The sequence below is a fragment of the Cetorhinus maximus genome, chromosome 5 (genome assembly GCF_964194155.1).
Source record: "Cetorhinus maximus chromosome 5, sCetMax3.hap1.1, whole genome shotgun sequence".
NCBI lineage: Eukaryota > Metazoa > Chordata > Chondrichthyes > Lamniformes > Cetorhinidae > Cetorhinus > Cetorhinus maximus.
Window position 1 is genome coordinate 172,653,266 of NC_135883.1, and position 21,653 is coordinate 172,674,918.

General features: G+C 44.8%; 1 protein-coding gene across 2 annotated transcripts in view; it reads right to left on the minus strand.

Moving 5' to 3' along the window:
• Positions 1-1,322: 1,322 nt before the first annotated feature.
• nvl (nuclear VCP like) overlaps positions 1,323-21,653 on the minus strand; it is a 143,942-nt gene continuing 123,611 nt past the window's right edge. For both annotated transcript variants that reach the window (XM_078542809.1, XM_078542810.1), the window contains 3 exons: positions 3,389-3,477; positions 2,805-2,884; positions 1,323-1,812 (listed from right to left, as the gene is read on the minus strand). In XM_078542809.1, the coding sequence (XP_078398935.1) occupies positions 1,768-1,812; positions 2,805-2,884; positions 3,389-3,477 (214 nt within the window). In that variant the 3' untranslated portion in view covers positions 1,323-1,767. The remainder of the gene's footprint in view (positions 1,813-2,804; positions 2,885-3,388; positions 3,478-21,653) is intronic.

Sequence of the window (21,653 nt, forward strand, 5' to 3'; positions counted from 1 at the left end):
TTTCCTTCTGTCATGAAAGTATAATAATTTTCATAATATTTTTCAGGTTTATTGTAAAGTAGGTTTTTGGGGGTAAGTAGTTGGGTCTGTCTGTGTGTAATTTAATTACATTTGGAGTCAAGTAGACTGCAAGTTTTAACTCATCAAAAGAAGCAAATGAGTGTACATGGATGCTAGCTTAGCATTTAAGATGCGAAGAGAATTTGCATTTTTAGATAGATGAAGGGAGATTTCAAAGGGACTTTAGTCTGTTTAATTAGCCAGATAAGCAAGGCTAAGGAATGCGTTTATTTTTCCCAAAAGTTACTAACAATAAATAGTTGCATCATGAAAGTTTTTACATTATGAGGAAGATACAGTTTCAAAGACATATGAAACAATAGAATTTACATATCAAGAAGAGAGACGCATATATAAAGGAGAATGAGGCGATGTGTCAGGAAAAGGCATTGTGAGATCTATGTGTATGAAATAGCTTTAGTGAAGCCTCCAGTATTTGTGCACAAGTCTGGTATCTACTGAAACTGAAGCTGGAGAAAGCCATTTGGAATTCCACTGTCCAGGGTATTGTGTTAATTTGCTGGATCTGCTATTTTTGGACTGTTGCCTTAAAGGGGTATAACTGGGAGTCAGGTTAATTAGGAATTTTAGGAGTTATTATAGTCGTAACTTGTAGTCCTATGTATGTGCTTGAAATTTTTCTTTTGTTAATAAATATTTTAATTTAGATTTTTTTTAAATCTCAAAGTCTTGCTGGACCCATTACTTCTGAAATCAGTGCATGCATCTCGAAATAAATACAAATTGCAAAAGCGTTATGATAGCGCGATCAGGTTTCCCTTGTGGATTTGGTCCGCCTGGCACACATCATCTGCCACATCATAACACTTCTCTAATGGACATCAGTGAACCAGATGGGGTTTTACAATGGTTTTATGGTCATCATTTTTATTGAATTCAAATTCCACCATCTGCCATGGTGGATTCGAACCCAGGTCCCCAGAGGATTACCCTGGGTCTCTGAATTATTAGCTCAGTGACAATACCACTATGTCACCGCTTCCCCAAGTATTCATCACATTCTTGTGCCTTGTCATGGTAGACAGGTTTTGGAGAGTCAGGAGGTGAATGAATATCAATTTTTTAAGAATCTGAATTCTTACCCTGTCCCATCCATCAAGATGGAATCACAGCTGAATTGAGGTGTAGTTCCCTTCCCAACAGCTGCTTTCACTCACTTTAATGGTACAAGCAAACCTTGAGCCAGAATTCTCACAAATCCACTCCTTACCCAATATAAATCAAATCAAACAGACAGTCACTTTTATTACATAGCCTATTTATTTCTTCTTGCTCCTAGGTCTTGGAATGCAATGCAGGTGGTCATTTTTGAGAGGTGGAAGATTTTACTGAGGTGGGCAGTAACTAAAGGGGGGTAGCTATTAAGAGGTTTATTACCTGAGGGGGTGGGGTTTGTTACAAGGTATTAAGGTATTTGATTAAAATAAGAAACATATCATACCCCACCCCGCCTCTCCAAAGTGGCTTTTGGTGGTGACTCTCGCCTGATCCTCGTAACAGGAAACTGCTCACAGAAGCCCAGCATTTCTATCACAATCCATATACTCAGGAAGTGCAACTCACACAGTGAGTCAAGGATTAAGATATTCAACAGTTTCTGTAAAAGTCACACCAGCAACATCCTGTATGAAAGGACTTCAAACAGCAGCTCAGGGAAAGGTGCAGTGAGGATCTCATACACTTGAATCATCGGCTGAGAGACCGTCGCAGTAATTCATACATCAGCTGATCCTACAAAAGAGAGAGGGAGGGAGAGTTAGAGGGTGAGAAAAAGGCAGAAAGATACAGCGGCAGAGGGAGGTGGGAATAGGAGAGGGCAGAGAGGAGCAAGACTGGAGGGAAAAGAGGAGAGCAATCTGGTTGGCGAACATGGTCAGAGTGAATTTGCTCCCAGTAGCGATCCTAAGCTGTGTCTTAATTACTACTAAATAGCATCACATTGTTGCAATTTTTTTCTTTTCTGAGAATTATCCAATTCCCTTTTGAATGTCTTGATTGAATCTGCTTCCACCACACTCGGGCAGTGCATTCCCAATGCTAACCACTCGCTGGACAAAAAACTTTTATTGCTGAAAGAGACATGTTCACTTTTCATCTTGCACTCATCAGAACAAATCGTTGGGATGGTTTGAAATTTGCAAGACAAAAAACTTCAGCAACATGTCCCTCTTTTGAGGGATAGTCAAGGATCTGGAGATAGTAGAGTTGAGGTAAAATATCAGCCAACACCTGGAGCAGCAGAGTGGAGAGGGAGTGGGAGGGGGCGGTGGAGGGGGAGGGGACGGCGGAGGGCGAGGGGACGGCGGAGGGCGAGGGGACGGCGGAGGGCGAGGGGACGGCGGAGGGGGAGGGGATGGCGGAGAGGGAGGGAGCGGCGGAGGGGGAGGGGGCAGCGGAGAGGGGGAGGGGGCGGCGGAGAGGGGGAGGGGGCGGCGGAGAGGGGGAGGGGGCGGTGGAGAGGGAGGGGGCGGCAGAGAGAGGGAGGGGGCGGCGGGGAGGGGGTGGCGGAGAGGGATGGGGTGGAGCGGGATGGGGTGGAGCGGGATGGGGTGGTGGGGAGGGGGATGGGGCAGTGGGGAGGCAGGACAGGGACTGGGCGGGGGGAGTGCCGGAGCAGGATGGGGCGAGGGGGCAGAGCTGGGTGGGGCGGAGCTGGGTGGGGTGGGGCGGGGGAGGGGACGATCCTGCTTCAGTTGCACATTCTCTGTGTTCTATGATCTCACCTTTTTGGACACAGAAGGTCTCACTTTCTCAAAGGCTTCTTCGAAATGCTGCCGTGCCACCAGCACTCTCAAACTGGGAGCTGAAAAAAAAGACAGTTAAAAGACTAAAGTAGAAATGGGGTGGTTCAAGGACTGGAAGGAGGGGTAGGGGAACAGGGGAGGGGGTACCAGGTTCACAAAGATTGCAAGAGGGGCAGTGGGTGACCTGCAGACCATGCGAAGAGTAGATGGAAACTGCGAGAAGGAGTAGAGGGACTAGGGGAGGTATAGGGTCCAAGGTGAGGGTGCGGGAGCACTGGGAGCTCTGAGACCTGGGTGGAAGGCAGCAGCTGGAGTCCAGAGACTGAGGGGGGCCTGGGATGAGCCAGTACCTGCAGAGTGATGGGAAGGAGGGGGAGAGGAGGGAGTGGGAGGGGGGGAGGAGGGAGGGTAAGGAGGGGAGGGAGGGGGAGGAAGGGGCGGAGAGGATCAGGGTTTAAGGTTACGAAGGGCGTTAGCTGCTGTAGGGATAAGGCTCAGAGGCTTGGGGTGACTGGTTATTGGGAGAATCTCACTCTCTCGGGGGTGGGTGAACATTTCCTTACCTGAAGACCGCTCTGGGGACGGGTCAGAGAGATGCTGTCTCAGGGCATTAATGGAAGCTTCACGCACCAACGCAGACAGGTCCGCACCGCTACAGAGAACAACAAAACTCAATTAACAGAGCTCATTTCTGACTGTGAGGAATAACAAACTGAATCAACACAGCTCACCCCCGACTGTGAGGAATAACAAATCTCAATCAACACAGCTCACTGCCGACTGTGAGGAATAACAAACTGCATCAACACAGCTCACTGCCGACTGTGAGGAATAACAAACTGAATAAACACAGTTCACTCCTGACTGTGAGGAATAACAAACTGAATCAACACAGTTCACTCCCGACTGTGAGGAATAACAAATCTCAATCAACACAGCTCACGCCCGACTGTGAGGAATAACAAACTGAATCAACACAGCTCACGCCCGACTGTGAGGAATAACAAACTGAATCAACGCAGCTCACTCCCGACTGTGAGGAATAACAAATCTCAATCAACACAGCTCACTCCCAACTGCGAGGAATAACAAACTGAATCAACACAGCTCACTCCCGACTGTGAGGAATAACAAACTGTATCAACACAGCTCACGCCCGACTGTGAGGAATAACAAATCTCAATCAACACAGCTCACGCCCGACTGTGAGGAATAACAAACTGAATCAACACAGCTCACTCCCGACTGTGAGGAATAACAAACTGAATCAACACAGCTCACTCCCAGTGGTGAGGAATAATAAACTGAATCAACACAGCTCACTCCCGACTGTGAGGAATAACAAACTGAATCAACACAGCTCACACCCGACTGTGAGGAATAACAAACTGAATCAACACAGATCACTCCCGACTGTGAGGAATAACAAACTGAATCAACACAGCTCACTGCCAACTGTGAGGAATAACAAACTGAATCAACACAGATCACTCCCGACTGTGAGGAATAACAAATCTCAATCAACACAGCTCACTCCCGACTGTGAGGAATAACAAATCTCAAACAACACAGCTCACTCCCAACTGTGAGGAATAACAAACTGAATCAACAAAGCTCACTCCCAACTGTGAGGAATAACAAACTGAATCAACACAGCTCACTTTCGATTGTGAGGAATAACAAACTGAACCAACACAGCTCACTCCCGACTGTGAGGAATAACAAACTGAATCAACACAGCTCACTCCCGACTGTGAGGAATAACAAACTGAATCAACACAGCTCACTCCCGACTGTGAGGAATAACAAACTGAATCAACACAGCTCATTCCCGACTGTGAGTAATAACAAATCTCGATCAACACAGCTCACTCCCGACTGTGAGGAATAACAAACTGAGTCAACACAGCTCACTCCCGACTGTGAGGAATAACAAACTGAATCTACACAGCTCACTCCCGACTCAGGAATAACAAATCTCAATCAACACAGCTCACTCTCGACTGTGAGGAATAACAAACTGAATCAACACAGCTCACTGCCGGCTGTGAGGAATAACAAATCTCAATCAACACTGCTCACTCCCGACTGTGAGGAATAACAAATCTCAATCAACACAGCTCACTCCCGACTGTGAGGAATAACAAACTGATTCAACACAGCTCACTTCCGACTGTGAGGAATAACAAACTGAATCAACACAGCTCACTCCCAACTGTGAGAAATAACAAACTGAATCAACATAGCTCACGCCCGACTGTGAGGAATAACAAACTGAATCAACACAGCTCACTCCCAGTGGTGAGGAATAATAAACTGAATCAACACAGCTCACTCCCGACTGTGAGGAATAACAAACTGTATCAACACAGCTCACTGCCGACTGTGAGGAATAACAAACTGAATCAACACAGCTCACACCCGACTGTGAGGAATAACAAACTGAATCAACACAGCTCACTCCCAATTGTGAGGAATAACAAACTGAATCAACACAGCTCCCTCCCGACTGTGAGGAATAACAAATGTCAATCAACACACCTCACTCCCGACTGTGAGGAATAACAAACTGAATCAACACAGCTCACTCCCGACTGTGAGGAATAACAAACTGAATCAACACAGCTCACTCCCGACTGTGAGGAATAACAAACTGAATCAACACAGCTCACACCCGACAGTGAGGAATAACAAATCTCAATCAACACAGCTCACTCCCAACTGTGAGGAATAACAAATTCAATCAACACAGCTCACTCCCGACTGTGAGGAATAACAATTCTCAATCAACACAGCTCACTCCCGACTGTGAGGAATAACAAACTGAATCAACACAGCACACTTCCGACTGTGAGGAATAACAAACTGAATCAACACAGCTCACTCCTGACTGTGAGGAATAACAAATCTCAATCAACACAGCTCACTCCCGACTGTGAGGAATAACAAACTGAATCAACACAGCTCACTCCCGACTGTGAGGAATAACAAACTGAATCAACACAGCTCACTCCCGACTGTGAGGAATAACAAACTGAATCAACACAGCTCACTCCCGACTGTGAGGAATAACAAACTGAATCAACACAGCTCACTCCCGACTGTGAGGAATAACAAATCTCAATCAACACAGCTCACTCCCGACTGTGAGGAATAACAAACTGAACCAACACAGCTCACTCCCAACTGTGAGGAATAACAAACTGAATCATAACAGCTCACTCCCGACTGTGAGGAATAACAAACTGAACCAACGCAGCTCACTCCCGACTGTGAGGAATAACAAACTGAATCATAACAGCTCACTCCCAACTGTGAGGAATAACAAACTGAATCAACACAGCTCACTCCCGACAGTGAGGAATAACAAATCTCAATCAACACAGCTCACTGCCGACTGTGAGGAATGACAAATCTCAATCAACACAGCTCACTCCCAACTGTGAGGAATAACAAATCTCAATCAACACAGCTCACTCCCGACTGTGAGGAATAACAAATCTCAATCAACACAGCTCACTCCCGACTGTGAGGAATAACAAATCTCAATCAACACAGCTCACTCCCGACTGTCAGAAATAACAAATCTCAATCAACACAGCTCACTCCCGACTGTGAGGAATAACAAATCTCAATCAACACTGCTCACTCCCGACTGTGAGGAATAACAAATCTCAATCAACACAGCTCACTCCCGACTGTGAGGAATAAGAAATCTCAATCAACACAGCTCACTCCCGACTGTGAGAAATAACAAACTGAATCAACGCAGCTCACTCCCGACTGTGAGGAATAACAAACTGAATCAACACAGCTCACTCCCGACTGTGAGGAATAACAAATCTCAATCAACACAGCTCACTCCCGACTGTGAGGAATACCAAACTGAATCAATACAGCTCACTACCGACTGTGAGGAATAACAAATCTCAATCAACACTGCTCACTCCCGCCTGTGAGGAATAACAAATCTCAATCAACACAGCTCACTCCCGACTGTGAGGAATAACAAACTGAATCAACACAGCTCACTTCCGACTGTGAGGAATAACAAACTGAATCAACACAGCTCACTCCCAACTGTGAGGAATAACAAACTGAATCAACACAGCTCACTCCCAACTGTGAGGAATAACAAACTGAATCAACACAGCTCACTCCCAACTGTGAGGAATAACAAATCTCAATCAACACAGCTCACTTCCGACTGTGAGGAATAACAAACTGAATCAACACAGCTCACTCCCAACTGTGAGGAATAACAAACTGAATCAACACAGCTCACTCCCGACTGTGAGGAATAACAAACTGAATCAACACAGCTCACTCCCGACTGTGAGGAATAACAAACTGAATCAACACAGCTCACTCCCGACTGTGAGGAATAACAAACTGAATCAACACAGCTCACTCCCAACTGTGAGGAATAACAAACTGAATCAACACAACTCACTCCCGACTGTGAGGAATAACAAATCTCAAAAAACACAGCTCACTCCCGACTGTGAGGAATAACAAATCTCAATCAACACAGCTCACTCCCGACTGTGAGGAATAACAAACTGAATCAACACAGCTCATTCCCGACTGTGAGTAATAACAAATCTCGATCAACACAGCTCACTCCCGACTGTGAGGAATAACAAACTGAGTCAACACAGCTCACTCCCGACTGTGAGGAATAACAAACTGAATCAACACAGCTCATTCCCGACTGTGAGTAATAACAAATCTCGATCAACACAGCTCACTCCCGACTGTGAGGAATAACAAACTGAATCAACACAGCTCACGCCCGACTGTGAGGAATAACAAACTGAATCAACACAGCTCATTCCAGACTGTGAGGAACAACAAACTGACTCAACACAGCTCACTCCCGACTGTGAGGAATAACAAACTGAATCAACACAGCTCACTCCCGACTCAGGAATAACAAATCTCAATCAACACAGCTCACTCTCGACTGTGAGGAATAACAAACTGAATCAACACAGCTCACTGCCGACTGTGAGGAATAACAAATCTCAATCAACACTGCTCACTCCCGACTGTGAGGAATAACAAATCTAAATCAACACAGCTCACTCCCGACTGTGAGGAATAACAAATCTAAATCAACACAGCTCACTTCCGACTGTGAGGAATAACAAACTGAATCAACACAGCTCACTTCCGACTGTGAGGAATAACAAACTGAATCAACACAGCTCACTCCCAACTGTGAGAAATAACAAACTGAATCAACACAGCTCACTCCCGACTGTGAGGAATAACAAACTGAATCAACACAGCTCACTCCCGACTGTGAGGAATAACAAATCTCAATCAACACAGCTCACTGCCGACTGTGAGGAATAACAAACTGAATCAACACAGCTCACTCCCGACTGTGAGGAATAACAAACTGAATCAACACAGCTCCCTCCCGACTGTGAGGAATAACAAACTGAATCAACACAGCTCACTCCCGACTGTGAGGAATAACAAACTGAATCAACACAGCTCACTCCCGACTGTGAGGAATAACAAATCTCAATCAACACAGCTCACTCTCGACTGTGAGGAATAACAAACTGAATCAACACAGCTCACTCCCGACTGTGAGGAATAACAAACTGAATCAACACAGCTCACTCCCGACTGTGAGGAATAACAAACTGAACCAACACAGCTCACTCTCGACTGTGAGGAATAACAAACTGAATCATAACAGCTCACTCCCGACTGTGAGGAATAACAAACTGAATCAACACAGCTCACTCCCGACTGTGAGGAATAACAAACTGAATCAACACAGCTCACTCCCGACTGTGAGGAATAACAAACTGAATCAACACAGCTCACTCCCGACTGTGAGGAATAACAAACTGAATCAACACAGCTCACTCCCGACTGTGAGGAATAACAAACTGAATCAACACAGCTCACTCCCGACTGTGAGGAATAACAAATCTCAATCAACACAGCTCACTCCCGACTGTGAGGAATAACAAACTGAATCAACACAGCTCACTCCCAACTGTGAGGAATAACAAACTGAATCAACACAGCTCACTCCTGGCTGTGAGGAATAACAAACTAAATCAACACAAGCTCACTCCCGACTGTGAGGAATAAGAAACTGAATCAACACAGCTCACTCCCGACTGTGAGGAATAACAAACTGAATCAAAACAGCTCACTGCCGACTGTGAGGAATAACAAACTGAATCAATACAGCTCACTCCCGACTGTGAGGAATAACAAACTGAATCAACACAGCTCACTCCCGACTGTGAGGAATAAGAAACTGAATCAACAATGCTCACTCCCGACTGTGAGGAATAACAAACTGAATCAACACAGCTCACTCCCGACTGTGAGGAATAACAAACTGAATCAACACAGCTCACTCCCGACTGTGAGGAATAACAAACTGAATCAACACAGCTCACTCCCGACTATGAGGAATAACAAACTGAATCAACACAGCTCACTCCCGACTGTGAGGAATAACAAATCTCAATCAACACAGCTCACTCCCGACTGTGAGGAATAACAAACTGAATCAATACAGCTCACTTCCGACTGTGAGGAATAACAAACTGAATCAACACAGCTCACTCCCGACAGTGAGGAATAACAAACTGAATCATAACAGCTCAATCCCGACGTTGAGGAATAACAAACTGAATCAACACAGCTCACTCCCGACTGCGAGGAATAAAAAATTCAATCAACACAGCTCACTCCCGACTGTGAGGAATAACAAATTCAATCAACACAGCTCACTGCCGACTGTGAGGAATAACAAATCTAAATCAACACAGCTCACTCCCGACTGTGAGGAATAACAAACTGAATCAACAGAGCTCACTCTCGACTGTGAGGAATAACAAACTGAATCAACACAGCTCACTGCCGACTGTGAGGAATAACAAATCTCAAACAACACAGCTCACTCCCAACTGTGAGGAATAACAAACTGAATCAACAAAGCTCACTCCCAACTGTGAGGAATAACAAACTGAATCAACACAGCTCACTTTTGATTGTGAGGAATAACAAACTGAACCAACACAGCTCACTCCCGACTGTGAGGAAAAACAAACTGAATCAACACAGCTCACTCCCGACTGTGAGGAATAACAAACTGAATCAACACACCTCACTCCCGACTGTGAGGAATAACAAACTGAATCAACACAGCTCATTCCCGACTGTGAGTAATAACAAATCTCGATCAACACAGCTCACTCCCGACTGTGAGGAATAACAAACTGAGTCAACACAGCTCACTCCCGACTGTGAGGAATAACAAACTGAATCTACACAGCTCACTCCCGACTCAGGAATAACAAATCTCAATCAACACAGCTCACTCTCGACTGTGAGGAATAACAAACTGAATCAACACAGCTCACTGCCGGCTGTGAGGAATAACAAATCTCAATCAACACTGCTCACTCCCGACTGTGAGGAATAACAAATCTCAATCAACACAGCTCACTCCCGACTGTGAGGAATAACAAACTGAATCAACACAGCTCACTTCCGACTGTGAGGAATAACAAACTGAATCAACACAGCTCACTCCCAACTGTGAGAAATAACAAACTGAATCAACATAGCTCACGCCCGACTGTGAGGAATAACAAACTGAATCAACACAGCTCACTCCCGACTGTGAGGAATAACAAACTGAATCAACACAGCTCACTCCCGACTGTGAGGAATAACAAACTGAATCAACACAGTTCACTCGCGACTGTGAGGAATAACAAACTGAATCAACACAGCTCACTCCCGTCTGTGAGGAATAACAAACTGAATCAACACAGCTCACTCCCGACTGTGAGGAATAACAAACTGAATCAACACAGCTCACTCCCGACTGTGAGGAATAACAAATCTGAATCAACACTGCTCACTCCCGACTGTGAGGAATAACAAATCTCAATCAACACAGCTCACTCCCGACTGTGAGGAATAACAAACTGAATCAACACAGCTCACTTCCGACTGTGAGGAATAACAAACTGATTCAACACAGCTCACTCCCAACTGTGAGGAATAACAAACTGAATCAACACAGCTCACTCCCAACTGGGAGGAATAACAAACTGAATCAACACAGCTCACTCCCGACTGTGAGGAATAACAAATCTCAATCAACACTGCTCACTTCCGACTGTGAGGAATAACAAACTGAATCAACACAGCTCACTCCCGACTGTGAGGAATAACAAATCTCAAACAACACAGCTCACTCCCGACTGTGAGGAATAACAAACTGAATCGACACAGCTCACTCCCGACTGTGAGGAATAACAAACTGAATCAACACAGCTCATTCCCGACTGTGAGGAATAACAAACTGAATCAACACAGCTCATTCCCGACTGTGAGTAATAACAAATCTCGATCAACACAGCTCACTCCCGACTGTGAGGAATAACAAACTGAATCAACACAGCTCACGCCCGACTGTGAGGAATAACAAACTGAATCAACACAGCTCATTCCAGACTGTGAGGAATAACAAACTGAATCAACACAGCTCACTCCCGACTGCGAGGAATAACAAACTGAATCAACACAGCTCACTCCCGACTCAGGAATAACAAATCTCAATCAACACAGCTCACTCTCGATTGTGAGGAATAACAAACTGAATCAACACAGCTCACTGCCGACTGTGAGGAATAACAAATCTCAATCAACACTGCTCACTCCCGACTGTGAGGAATAACAAACTGCATCAATACAGCTCAGTCCCGACTGTGAGGAATAACAAACTGAATCAACACAGCTCACTCCCGACTGTGAGGAATAACAAACTGAATCAACACAGCTCACTCCCGACTGTGAGGAATAACAAATCTCAATCAACACAGCTCACTCCCAACTGTGAGGAATAACAAACTGAATCAACACAGCTCAAGCCCGACTGTGAGGAATAACAAACTGAATCAACACAGCTCACGCCCGACTGTGAGGAATAACAAACTGAATCAACACAGCTCACTCCCGACTGTGAGGAATAACAAATCTCAATCAACACAGCTCACTCCCAACTGCGAGGAATAACAAACTGAATCAACACAGCTCACTCCCGACTGTGAGGAATAACAAACTGTATCAACACAGCTCACGCCCGACTGAGAGGAATAACAAATCTCAATCAACACAGCTCACGCCCGACTGTGAGGAATAACAAACTGAATCAACACAGCTCACTCCCAGTGGTGAGGAATAATAAACTGAATCAACACAGCTCACTCCCGACTGTGAGGAATAACAAACTGTATCAACACAGCTCACTGCCGACTGTGAGGAATAACAAACTGAATCAACACAGCTCACACCCGACTGTGAGGAATAACAAACTGAATCAACACAGCTCACTCCCAATTGTGAGGAATAACAAACTGAATCAACACAGCTCCCTCCCGACTGTGAGGAATAACAAATGTCAATCAACACACCTCACTCCCGACTGTGAGGAATAACAAACTGAATCAACACAGCTCACTCCCGACTGTGAGGAATAACAAACTGAATCAACACAGCTCACTCCCGACTGTGAGGAATAACAAACTGAATCAACACAGCTCACACCCGACAGTGAGGAATAACAAATCTCAATCAACACAGCTCACTCCCAACTGTGAGGAATAACAAATTCAATCAACACAGCTCACTCCCGACTGTGAGGAATAACAATTCTCAATCAACACAGCTCACTCCCGACTGTGAGGAATAACAAACTGAATCAACACAGCACACTTCCGACTGTGAGGAATAACAAACTGAATCAACACAGCTCACTCCTGACTGTGAGGAATAACAAATCTCAATCAACACAGCTCACTCCCGACTGTGAGGAATAACAAACTGAATCAACACAGCTCACTCCCGACTGTGAGGAATAACAAACTGAATCAACACAGCTCACTCCCGACTGTGAGGAATAACAAACTGAATCAACACAGCTCACTCCCGACTGTGAGGAATAACAAACTGAATCAACACAGCTCACTCCCGACTGTGAGGAATAACAAATCTCAATCAACACAGCTCACTCCCGACTGTGAGGAATAACAAACTGAATCAACAAAGCTCACTCCCAACTGTGAGGAATAACAAACTGAATCAACACAGCTCACTTTCGACTGTGAGCAATAACAAACTGAACCAACACAGCTCACTCCCGACTGTGAGGAATAACAAACTGAATCATAACAGCTCACTCCCGACTGTGAGGAATAACAAACTGAACCAACGCAGCTCACTCCCGACTGTGAGGAATAACAAACTGAATCATAACAGCTCACTCCCAACTGTGAGGAATAACAAACTGAATCAACACAGCTCACTCCCAACTGTGAGGAATAACAAATCTCAATCAACACAGCTCACTTCCGACTGTGAGGAATAACAAACTGAATCAACACAGCTCACTCCCAACTGTGAGGAATAACAAACTGAATCAACACAGCTCACTCCCGACTGTGAGGAATAACAAACTGAATCAACACAGCTCACTCCCGACTGTGAGGAATAACAAACTGAATCAACACAGCTCACTCCCGACTGTGAGGAATAACAAACTGAATCAACACAGCTCACTCCCAACTGTGAGGAATAACAAACTGAATCAACACAACTCACTCCCGACTGTGAGGAATAACAAATCTCAAAAAACACAGCTCACTCCCGACTGTGAGGAATAACAAATCTCAATCAACACAGCTCACTCCCGACTGTGAGGAATAACAAACTGAATCAACACAGCTCATTCCCGACTGTGAGTAATAACAAATCTCGATCAACACAGCTCACTCCCGACTGTGAGGAATAACAAACTGAGTCAACACAGCTCACTCCCGACTGTGAGGAATAACAAACTGAATCAACACAGCTCATTCCCGACTGTGAGTAATAACAAATCTCGATCAACACAGCTCACTCCCGACTGTGAGGAATAACAAACTGAATCAACACAGCTCACGCCCGACTGTGAGGAATAACAAACTGAATCAACACAGCTCATTCCAGACTGTGAGGAACAACAAACTGACTCAACACAGCTCACTCCCGACTGTGAGGAATAACAAACTGAATCAACACAGCTCACTCCCGACTCAGGAATAACAAATCTCAATCAACACAGCTCACTCGCGACTGTGAGGAATAACAAACTGAATCAACACAGCTCACTGCCGACTGTGAGGAATAACAAATCTCAATCAACACTGCTCACTCCCGACTGTGAGGAATAACAAATCTAAATCAACACAGCTCACTCCCGACTGTGAGGAATAACAAATCTAAATCAACACAGCTCACTTCCGACTGTGAGGAATAACAAACTGAATCAACACAGCTCACTTCCGACTGTGAGGAATAACAAACTGAATCAACACAGCTCACTCCCAACTGTGAGAAATAACAAACTGAATCAACACAGCTCACTCCCGACTGTGAGGAATAACAAACTGAATCAACACAGCTCACTCCCGACTGTGAGGAATAACAAATCTCAATCAACACAGCTCACTGCCGACTGTGAGGAATAACAAACTGAATCAACACAGCTCACTCCCGACTGTGAGGAATAACAAACTGAATCAACACAGCTCCCTCCCGACTGTGAGGAATAACAAACTGAATCAACACAGCTCACTCCTGACTGTGAGGAATAACAAACTGAATCAACACAGCTCACTCCCGACTGTGAGGAATAACAAATCTCAATCAACACAGCTCACTCTCGACTGTGAGGAATAACAAACTGAATCAACACAGCTCACTCCCGACTGTGAGGAATAACAAACTGAATCAACACAGCTCACTCCCGACTGTGAGGAATAACAAACTGAACCAACACAGCTCACTCTCGACTGTGAGGAATAACAAACTGAATCATAACAGCTCACTCCCGACTGTGAGGAATAACAAACTGAATCAACACAGCTCACTCCCGACTGTGAGGAATAACAAACTGAATCAACACAGCTCACTCCCGACTGTGAGGAATAACAAACTGAATCAACACAGCTCACTCCCGACTGTGAGGAATAACAAACTGAATCAACACAGCTCACTCCCGACTGTGAGGAATAACAAACTGAATCAACACAGCTCACTCCCGACTGTGAGGAATAACAAATCTCAATCAACACAGCTCACTCTCGACTGTGAGGAATAACAAACTGAATCAACACAGCTCACTCCCGACTGTGAGGAATAACAAACTGAATCAACACAGCTCACTCCCGACTGTGAGGAATAACAAACTGAACCAACACAGCTCACTCTCGACTGTGAGGAATAACAAACTGAATCATAACAGCTCACTCCCGACTGTGAGGAATAACAAACTGAATCAACACAGCTCACTCCCGACTGTGAGGAATAACAAACTGAATCAACACAGCTCACTCCCGACTGTGAGGAATAACAAACTGAATCAACACAGCTCACTCCCGACTGTGAGGAATAACAAACTGAATCAACACAGCTCACTCCCGACTGTGAGGAATAACAAACTGAATCAACACAGCTCACTCCCGACTGTGAGGAATAACAAATCTCAATCAACACAGCTCACTCCCGACTGTGAGGAATAACAAACTGAATCAACACAGCTCACTCCCAACTGTGAGGAATAACAAACTGAATCAACACAGCTCACTCCTGGCTGTGAGGAATAACAAACTGAATCAACACAAGCTCACTCCCGACTGTGAGGAATAAGAAACTGAATCAACACAGCTCACTCCCGACTGTGAGGAATAACAAACTGAATCAAAACAGCTCACTGCCGACTGTGAGGAATAACAAACTGAATCAATACAGCTCACTCCCGACTGTGAGGAATAACAAACTGAATCAACACAGCTCACTCCCGACTGTGAGGAATAAGAAACTGAATCAACACAGCTCACTCCCGACTGTGAGGAATAACAAACTGAATCAACACAGCTCACTCCCAACTGTGAGGAATAACAAACTGAATCAACACAGCTCACCCCCGACTGTGAGGAATAACAAACTGAATCAACACAGCTCACTCCCGACTATGAGGAATAACAAACTGAATCAACACAGCTCACTCCCGACTGTGAGGAATAACAAATCTCAATCAACACAGCTCACTCCCGACTGTGAGGAATAACAAACTGAATCAACACAGCTCACTTCCGACTGTGAGGAATAACAAACTGAATCAACACAGCTCACTCCCGACAGTGAGGAATAACAAACTGAATCATAACAGCTCAATCCCGACGTTGAGGAATAACAAACTGAATCAACACAGCTCACTCCCGACTGCGAGGAATAAAAAATTCAATCAACACAGCTCACTCCCGACTGTGAGGAATAACAAATTCAATCAACACAGCTCACTGCCGACTGTGAGGAATAACAAATCTAAATCAACACAGCTCACTCCCGACTGTGAGGAATAACAAACTGAATCAACAGAGCTCACTCTCGACTGTGAGGAATAACAAACTGAATCAACACAGCTCACTGCCGACTGTGAGGAATAACAAATCTCAAACAACACAGCTCACTCCCGACTGTGAGGAATAACAAACTGAATCAACAAAGCTCACTCCCAACTGTGAGGAATAACAAACTGAATCAACACAGCTCACTTTTGATTGTGAGGAATAACAAACTGAACCAACACAGCTCACTCCCGACTGTGAGGAATAACAAACTGAATCAACACAGCTCACTCCCGACTGTGAGGAATAACAAACTGAATCAACACACCTCACTCCCGACTGTGAGGAATAACAAACTGAATCAACACAGCTCATTCCCGACTGTGAGTAATAACAAATCTCGATCAACACAGCTCACTCCCGACTGTGAGGAATAACAAACTGAGTCAACACAGCTCACTCCCGACTGTGAGGAATAACAAACTGAATCTACACAGCTCACTCCCGACTCAGGAATAACAAATCTCAATCAACACAGCTCACTCTCGACTGTGAGGAATAACAAACTGAATCAACACAGCTCACTGCCGGCTGTGAGGAATAACAAATCTCAATCAACACTGCTCACTCCCGACTGTGAGGAATAACAAATCTCAATCAACACAGCTCACTCCCGACTGTGAGGAATAACAAACTGAATCAACACAGCTCACTTCCGACTGTGAGGAATAACAAACTGAATCAACACAGCTCACTCCCAACTGTGAGAAATAACAAACTGAATCAACATAGCTCACGCCCGACTGTGAGGAATAACAAACTGAATCAACACAGCTCACTCCCGACTGTGAGGAATAACAAACTGAATCAACACAGCTCACTCCCGACTGTGAGGAATAACAAACTGAATCAACACAGTTCACTCGCGACTGTGAGGAATAACAAACTGAATCAACACAGCTCACTCCCGTCTGTGAGGAATAACAAACTGAATCAACACAGCTCACTCCCGACTGTGAGGAATAACAAACTGAATCAACACAGCTCACTCCCGACTGTGAGGAATAACAAATCTGAATCAACACTGCTCACTCCCGACTGTGAGGAATAACAAATCTCAATCAACACAGCTCACTCCCGACTGTGAGGAATAACAAACTGAATCAACACAGCTCACTTCCGACTGTGAGGAATAACAAACTGAACCAACACAGCTCACTCCCGACTGTGAGGAAAAACAAACTGAATCAACACAGCTCACTCCCGACTGTGAGGAATAACAAACTGAATCAACACACCTCACTCCCGACTGTGAGGAATAACAAACTGAATCAACACAGCTCATTCCCGACTGTGAGTAATAACAAATCTCGATCAACACAGCTCACTCCCGACTGTGAGGAATAACAAACTGAGTCAACACAGCTCACTCCCGACTGTGAGGAATAACAAACTGAATCTACACAGCTCACTCCCGACTCAGGAATAACAAATCTCAATCAACACAGCTCACTCTCGACTGTGAGGAATAACAAACTGAATCAACACAGCTCACTGCCGGCTGTGAGGAATAACAAATCTCAATCAACACTGCTCACTCCCGACTGTGAGGAATAACAAATCTCAATCAACACAGCTCACTCCCGACTGTGAGGAATAACAAACTGAATCAACACAGCTCACTTCCGACTGTGAGGAATAACAAACTGAATCAACACAGCTCACTCCCAACTGTGAGAAATAACAAACTGAATCAACATAGCTCACGCCCGACTGTGAGGAATAACAAACTGAATCAACACAGCTCACTCCCGACTGTGAGGAATAACAAACTGAATCAACACAGCTCACTCCCGACTGTGAGGAATAACAAACTGAATCAACACAGTTCACTCGCGACTGTGAGGAATAACAAACTGAATCAACACAGCTCACTCCCGTCTGTGAGGAATAACAAACTGAATCAACACAGCTCACTCCCGACTGTGAGGAATAACAAACTGAATCAACACAGCTCACTCCCGACTGTGAGGAATAACAAATCTGAATCAACACTGCTCACTCCCGACTGTGAGGAATAACAAATCTCAATCAACACAGCTCACTCCCGACTGTGAGGAATAACAAACTGAATCAACACAGCTCACTCCCGACTATGAGGAATAACAAACTGAATCAACACAGCTCACTCCCGACTGTGAGGAATAACAAATCTCAATCAACACAGCTCACTCCCGACTGTGAGGAATAACAAACTGAATCAACACAGCTCACTTCCGACTGTGAGGAATAACAAACTGAATCAACACAGCTCACTCCCGACAGTGAGGAATAACAAACTGAATCATAACAGCTCAATCCCGACGTTGAGGAATAACAAACTGAATCAACACAGCTCACTCCCGACTGCGAGGAATAAAAAATTCAATCAACACAGCTCACTCCCGACTGTGAGGAATAACAAATTCAATCAACACAGCTCACTGCCGACTGTGAGGAATAACAAATCTAAATCAACACAGCTCACTCCCGACTGTGAGGAATAACAAACTGAATCAACAGAGCTCACTCTCGACTGTGAGGAATAACAAACTGAATCAACACAGCTCACTGCCGACTGTGAGGAATAACAAATCTCAAACAACACAGCTCACTCCCGACTGTGAGGAATAACAAACTGAATCAACAAAGCTCACTCCCAACTGTGAGGAATAACAAACTGAATCAACACAGCTCACTTTTGATTGTGAGGAATAACAAACTGAACCAACACAGCTCACTCCCGACTGTGAGGAATAACAAACTGAATCAACACAGCTCACTCCCGACTGTGAGGAATAACAAACTGAATCAACACACCTCACTCCCGACTGTGAGGAATAACAAACTGAATCAACACAGCTCATTCCCGACTGTGAGTAATAACAAATCTCGATCAACACAGCTCACTCCCGACTGTGAGGAATAACAAACTGAGTCAACACAGCTCACTCCCGACTGTGAGGAATAACAAACTGAATCTACACAGCTCACTCCCGACTCAGGAATAACAAATCTCAATCAACACAGCTCACTCTCGACTGTGAGGAATAACAAACTGAATCAACACAGCTCACTGCCGGCTGTGAGGAATAACAAATCTCAATCAACACTGCTCACTCCCGACTGTGAGGAATAACAAATCTCAATCAACACAGCTCACTCCCGACTGTGAGGAATAACAAACTGAATCAACACAGCTCACTTCCGACTGTGAGGAATAACAAACTGAATCAACACAGCTCACTCCCAACTGTGAGAAATAACAAACTGAATCAACATAGCTCACGCCCGACTGTGAGGAATAACAAACTGAATCAACACAGCTCACTCCCGACTGTGAGGAATAACAAACTGAATCAACACAGCTCACTCCCGACTGTGAGGAATAACAAACTGAATCAACACAGTTCACTCGCGACTGTGAGGAATAACAAACTGAATCAACACAGCTCACTCCCGTCTGTGAGGAATAACAAACTGAATCAACACAGCTCACTCCCGACTGTGAGGAATAACAAACTGAATCAACACAGCTCACTCCCGACTGTGAGGAATAACAAATCTGAATCAACACTGCTCACTCCCGACTGTGAGGAATAACAAATCTCAATCAACACAGCTCACTCCCGACTGTGAGGAATAACAAACTGAATCAACACAGCTCACTTCCGACTGTGAGGAATAACAAACTGAACCAACACAGCTCACTCCCGACTGTGAGGAAAAACAAACTGAATCAACACAGCTCACTCCCGACTGTGAGGAATAACAAACTGAATCAACACACCTCACTCCCGACTGTGAGGAATAACAAACTGAATCAACACAGCTCACTCCCGACTGTGAGGAATAACAAACTGAATCAACACAGTTCACTCGCGACTGTGAGGAATAACAAACTGAATCAACACAGCTCACTCCCGTCTGTGAGGAATAACAAACTGAATCAACACAGCTCACTCCCGACTGTGAGGAATAACAAACTGAATCAACACAGCTCACTCCCGACTGTGAGGAATAACAAATCTGAATCAACACTGCTCACTCCCGACTGTGAGGAATAACAAATCTCAATCAACACAGCTCACTCCCGACTGTGAGGAATAACAAACTGAATCAACACAGCTCACTTCCGACTGTGAGGAATAACAAACTGAATCAACACAGTTCACTCGCGACTGTGAGGAATAACAAACTGAATCAACACAGCTCACTCCCGACTGTGAGGAATAACAAACTGAATCAACACAGCTCACACCCGACAGTGAGGAATAACAAATCTCAATCAACACAGCTCACTCCCAACTGTGAGGAATAACAAATTCAATCAACACAGCTCACTCCCGACTGTGAGGAATAACAATTCTCAATCAACACAGCTCACTCCCGACTGTGAGGAATAACAAACTGAATCAACACAGCTCACTTCCGACTGTGAGGAATAACAAACTGAATCAACACAGCTCACTCCCAACTGTGAGAAATAACAAACTGAATCAACATAGCTCACGCCCGACTGTGAGGAATAACAAACTGAATCAACACAGCTCACTCCCGACTGTGAGGAATAACAAACTGAATCAACACAGCTCACTCCCGACTGTGAGGAATAACAAACTGAATCAACACAGTTCACTCGCGACTGTGAGGAATAACAAACTGAATCAACACAGCTCACTCCCGTCTGTGAGGAATAACAAACTGAATCAACACAGCTCACTCCCGACTGTGAGGAATAACAAACTGAATCAACACAGCTCACTCCCGACTGTGAGGAATAACAAATCTGAATCAACACTGCTCACTCCCGACTGTGAGGAATAACAAATCTCAATCAACACAGCTCACTCCCGACTGTGAGGAATAACAAACTGAATCAACACAGCTCACTCCCGACTATGAGGAATAACAAACTGAATCAACACAGCTCACTCCCGACTGTGAGGAATAACAAATCTCAATCAACACAGCTCACTCCCGACTGTGAGGAATAACAAACTGAATCAACACAGCTCACTTCCGACTGTGAGGAATAACAAACTGAATCAACACAGCTCACTCCCGACAGTGAGGAATAACAAACTGAATCATAACAGCTCAATCCCGACGTTGAGGAATAACAAACTGAATCAACACAGCTCACTCCCGACTGCGAGGAATAAAAAATTCAATCAACACAGCTCACTCCCGACTGTGAGGAATAACAAATTCAATCAACACAGCTCACTGCCGACTGTGAGGAATAACAAATCTAAATCAACACAGCTCACTCCCGACTGTGAGGAATAACAAACTGAATCAACAGAGCTCACTCTCGACTGTGAGGAATAACAAACTGAAT